Source organism: Gekko japonicus, unplaced genomic scaffold, assembly GCF_001447785.1.
Source record: "Gekko japonicus isolate JY-2015 unplaced genomic scaffold, Gekko_japonicus_V1.1 scaffold4962, whole genome shotgun sequence".
Classification (NCBI taxonomy): Eukaryota; Metazoa; Chordata; class Lepidosauria; order Squamata; family Gekkonidae; genus Gekko; species Gekko japonicus.
This window is the reverse complement of record NW_015166587.1, coordinates 9,335-12,862: the sequence shown is the minus strand read 5'-3', so window position 1 is coordinate 12,862 and position 3,528 is coordinate 9,335. Positions and strand designations below refer to the sequence as shown.

The following is a 3,528-nucleotide window of genomic DNA, read 5'->3' as shown; positions in this document are numbered from 1 at the left end:
TGTTCGTATCAGGGCCTTGTCCTCTATGCCCTGTTGTTGGCCCTCCAGAGGAACAGGTTGGCCAGCGTGTGAGACAAAACGCTGGACTAGATGGACCACTGGTCTGAGCCAGCAGGGCTCTTCTGATGTCCTTATGAAGGCCTCGGCCTCTCTGCCCTGTTGTTGGCCATCCAGAGGAACTGGCTGGCCACTGTGTGAGACAAAACGCTGGACTAGATGGACCACTGGTCTGAGCCAGCAGGGCTCTTCTGTTGTTCTTATCTCTTACATTTGTGCTCCACATTAACCATTCAGAGGCACAGACCAGCAGCATAAATTCTTGCATGGTTACACTTTCAGGCACAGTAATTTTTGTCTCACCAAAGTTTCTGCAGTGGAAGCTCCCAGATCTGAGACACTCTGATCATTCAGAGCACTTAGTATTTATTTATTGAAAACATTTATAGAAGAAAAAGAAGAGAAGAGATTGGATTTATACCCTGCCCTTCACTACCTGAAGGAGTCTCAGAGCGGCTTACAAACTCCTTTCCCTTCCCCTCCCCACAACAGACACCCTGTGAGGTAGGTAGGGCTGAGAAAGCTCTTGACAGAGACTGCTCTTGTTCAAGAACAGGTCTTTTCAGAACTATGCCTTGCCCAAGGTCATCCAGCGGCTGCAAGTGGAGGAGTGGGGAATCAAATCAGAATGAGTTTAGTATTTAACGGAAAGTAGAAGTAGTGTAGGAGTATACTGATATTTTTCTACTGTCTACATGACCATTTTATGACCTGATGTATTGTGTTATGGCCTATGGCTAAGACAATAAGCGTATACTATTTGAATCAAACCCGGTTCTCCCAGATTAGAGTCCGCTCACTTAACCACTACACCAAATGCTGCGTTTCCACCGAAATGGGATCCCCCCCCCCCAAGGCGGGGAACATCAAAGTATTAAAATATTTCAACCTTAAAACACCACATATATAATTCAGTGAAAACCTATAAACACATATAACGATAAAGCAAAGAAGAAATCCGAAACTCACAACTCAGCCAATGAAAAATGTTATAAAACCGGCCTATATCAGCCCTCTGGTTGCTGTTGTGCACGTCTCGCATTTTACCATTCCCGTTCTGCCCTACCTGGTTGCCTGGAAACGGCCTTTACTCACCCTAGGTGATCGGGCAGATTGAATGTTCGTAAGCCCTGTTCTAAGGCTTGAGAATGATGGGATGGGAGCAGAAGGCCGGATGAGTCCAGACGTGGGCTCTCAGTTGTGTGTTTTCTCTTCTAGATTACGGGCGTGTCCATCTTGAGGGCCGGAGAAACCATGGAGCCCGCCCTGCGAGCTGTCTGCAAGGACGTCCGGATCGGTACCATCCTCATCCAGACAAACCGTTACACAGGAGAGCCAGAGGTACATGGCACAGGCTAGCGGGGCAGACACTTTCCCCCCTTTCTGGGTCTGCTGCAATGATCCTTAAGAGGGGCAATATCACCAAGCAGTTAAAGCCTCATTTCCCGATATTTCCCGATAGCGGGAGGAGAGCGATAATATCAGTAGATTTAAGAAATATCACTTAATGGGTCTTGCCAGTTTGGTGTAGTAGTTAGGAGTGCGGATTCTAATCTGGGAGAACTGGGTTCGATTCCCCACTCCTCCACATGCAGCTGCTACTGTGACCTTGGGTCAGTCACAAGTTCTCTCAGAGCTGTTCTCTCAAGGGCAGTTCTTGAGAGAGCTCTCTCAGCCCCACCTACCTCACTGGGGGTCTGTTGTGGGGAGGGGAAGGGGAAGGAGATCGTCAGCCACTCTGAGACTCCTTCAGGTAGCGAAGGGCAGGGTGTAAATCCAATCTCTTCTTCTTAGTCTTGCCCACCTAATCATCTTTTTCATCCAAATCAAAGGCCCTGGCTGTCAGGACCAGGAATCTAGTCCAGGACTCCTTTTTTTTTTTTTGTCTTCTGAGACCCTGTGTGGTGTTAGTAGTTAAGAGTGTCAGACTATTATCCGGGAGACCCAGGTTTGAATCCCCACTCATGTCATGGAAGTATGCTGGGCGATCTTGGGCCAGTCACGCTCTTTCAGCCTAGCCTACCTCACAGGTTTGTTGTGAGCAGAAAACGAAGGAGAGGAGAGTGATGTTCATCTGCTTCATGTCCCCACTGGGGGGAAAAGACAAGAAGTAAATTAAAAAATATATGTTTACTCATTTATTTATTTATTTATTTTTCAAATAAGTGTTTATTATCTTAAACCATATATACAACAGTACATTCAGAACACATATTAATACCATGCAATAATCAACATTCTCAACCCGTAAGAGCCTTTTAAAAATATAACAGATCTTTGTAATAAGCGTTGTTTGGAATCACTTCTTCCTCTGCGAGATATTCCACTGCTGGGAGCCAAGTTGCTTGAAAATCTTTTTGGTGAGAGACAATTTTATCATATACAAAGTGTTCCCAGATTTTGTTTTGCCAACACTGAAGAGTAGGATGATTTTTGTTTTTCCAGTATTGGGCTAATGTTATTCGTGCAATTGCTAACTCACTTATTTAGAACATTTATATACCTGTTTCCCCCCCCAAAAAACATCTTGGAACCCATGTGACGCTGGTCATCACCCAGTGGCAGCGAGTTCCGCAGGTTAACTTTTATGCCGGGAATGAGCCGATTGGCAGGACGCTTCCCTGCGAGCCATTTTGCAAGCTCTCTCCTCTTTCTCGTCCAGCTGCATTACCTGAGGCTCCCGAAGGACATCAGCGAAGATCACGTGATCCTGATGGACTGCACCGTCTCCACGGGGGCGGCCGCCATGATGGCTGTGAGGGTGTTGTTGGTAAGAGGGGGAGATGGTTCCTTTCCCTTACAGCAGGGGTCCTCAGCGTGGGTGACCAACACTTTCCCTATGAGGAAAGGTTAAGGCGCTTGGGGCTCTTTAGCTTGGAGAAACGACGACTGAGGGGTGACATGATTGAGGTTTATAAGATTATGCATGGGAAAGAGCAGGTAGAGAAAGAGGTACTTTTCTCCCTTTCTCACAATACAAGAGCTCGTGGGCACTCCGTGAAATTGCTGAGCGGTCGGGTTAGAACGGATAAAAGGAAGTACTCCTTCACCCAAAGACTGATTCACACGTGGAATTCACTGCCACAGGGAGGTGGTGGCGGCTACAAGCAGGGAGGGCTTCAAGAGGGAATTAGATAAGCATATGGAGCAGAGGTCCATCAGCGGCTATGAGCCACAAGGTATAGATAGGAACTCTCAGGTTGGGGCAACTGATGCTCTGTATTCTTGGTGCTTGGGGGGGGCAACAGTGGGAGGGCTTCTGGTGTCCTGGCTTCACTGGTGGACCTCCTGATGGCCCCTGGTATTTCTGGCCACTGTGTGACACAGATTGTTGAACTGGATGGGCCTTTGGCCTGATGCAACATTGGCGTCTCTTATGTTCTTATGTTCCCTCTATGCTGTGGAATCTCGTGAGCAAAAATTCTACCTTGTGAGCTACCAGCACTAAAATTGTGAGCGAGCGATTTGGCT

At 47.3% G+C, this 3,528-nt stretch overlaps 1 protein-coding gene across 1 annotated transcript in view; it reads left to right on the top strand.

Annotated features, from left to right (window-relative positions):
- The window catches only part of UCKL1 (uridine-cytidine kinase 1-like 1), a gene marked incomplete at its 5' end in the record, with an annotated part of 51,578 nt that overhangs the window by 44,286 nt on the left and 3,764 nt on the right, over window positions 1–3,528 (top strand). The window contains 2 exons of the mRNA XM_015412374.1: window positions 1,276–1,398; window positions 2,720–2,827. Coding sequence (XP_015267860.1) covers window positions 1,276–1,398; window positions 2,720–2,827 — 231 coding nt within the window. The remainder of the gene's footprint in view (window positions 1–1,275; window positions 1,399–2,719; window positions 2,828–3,528) is intronic.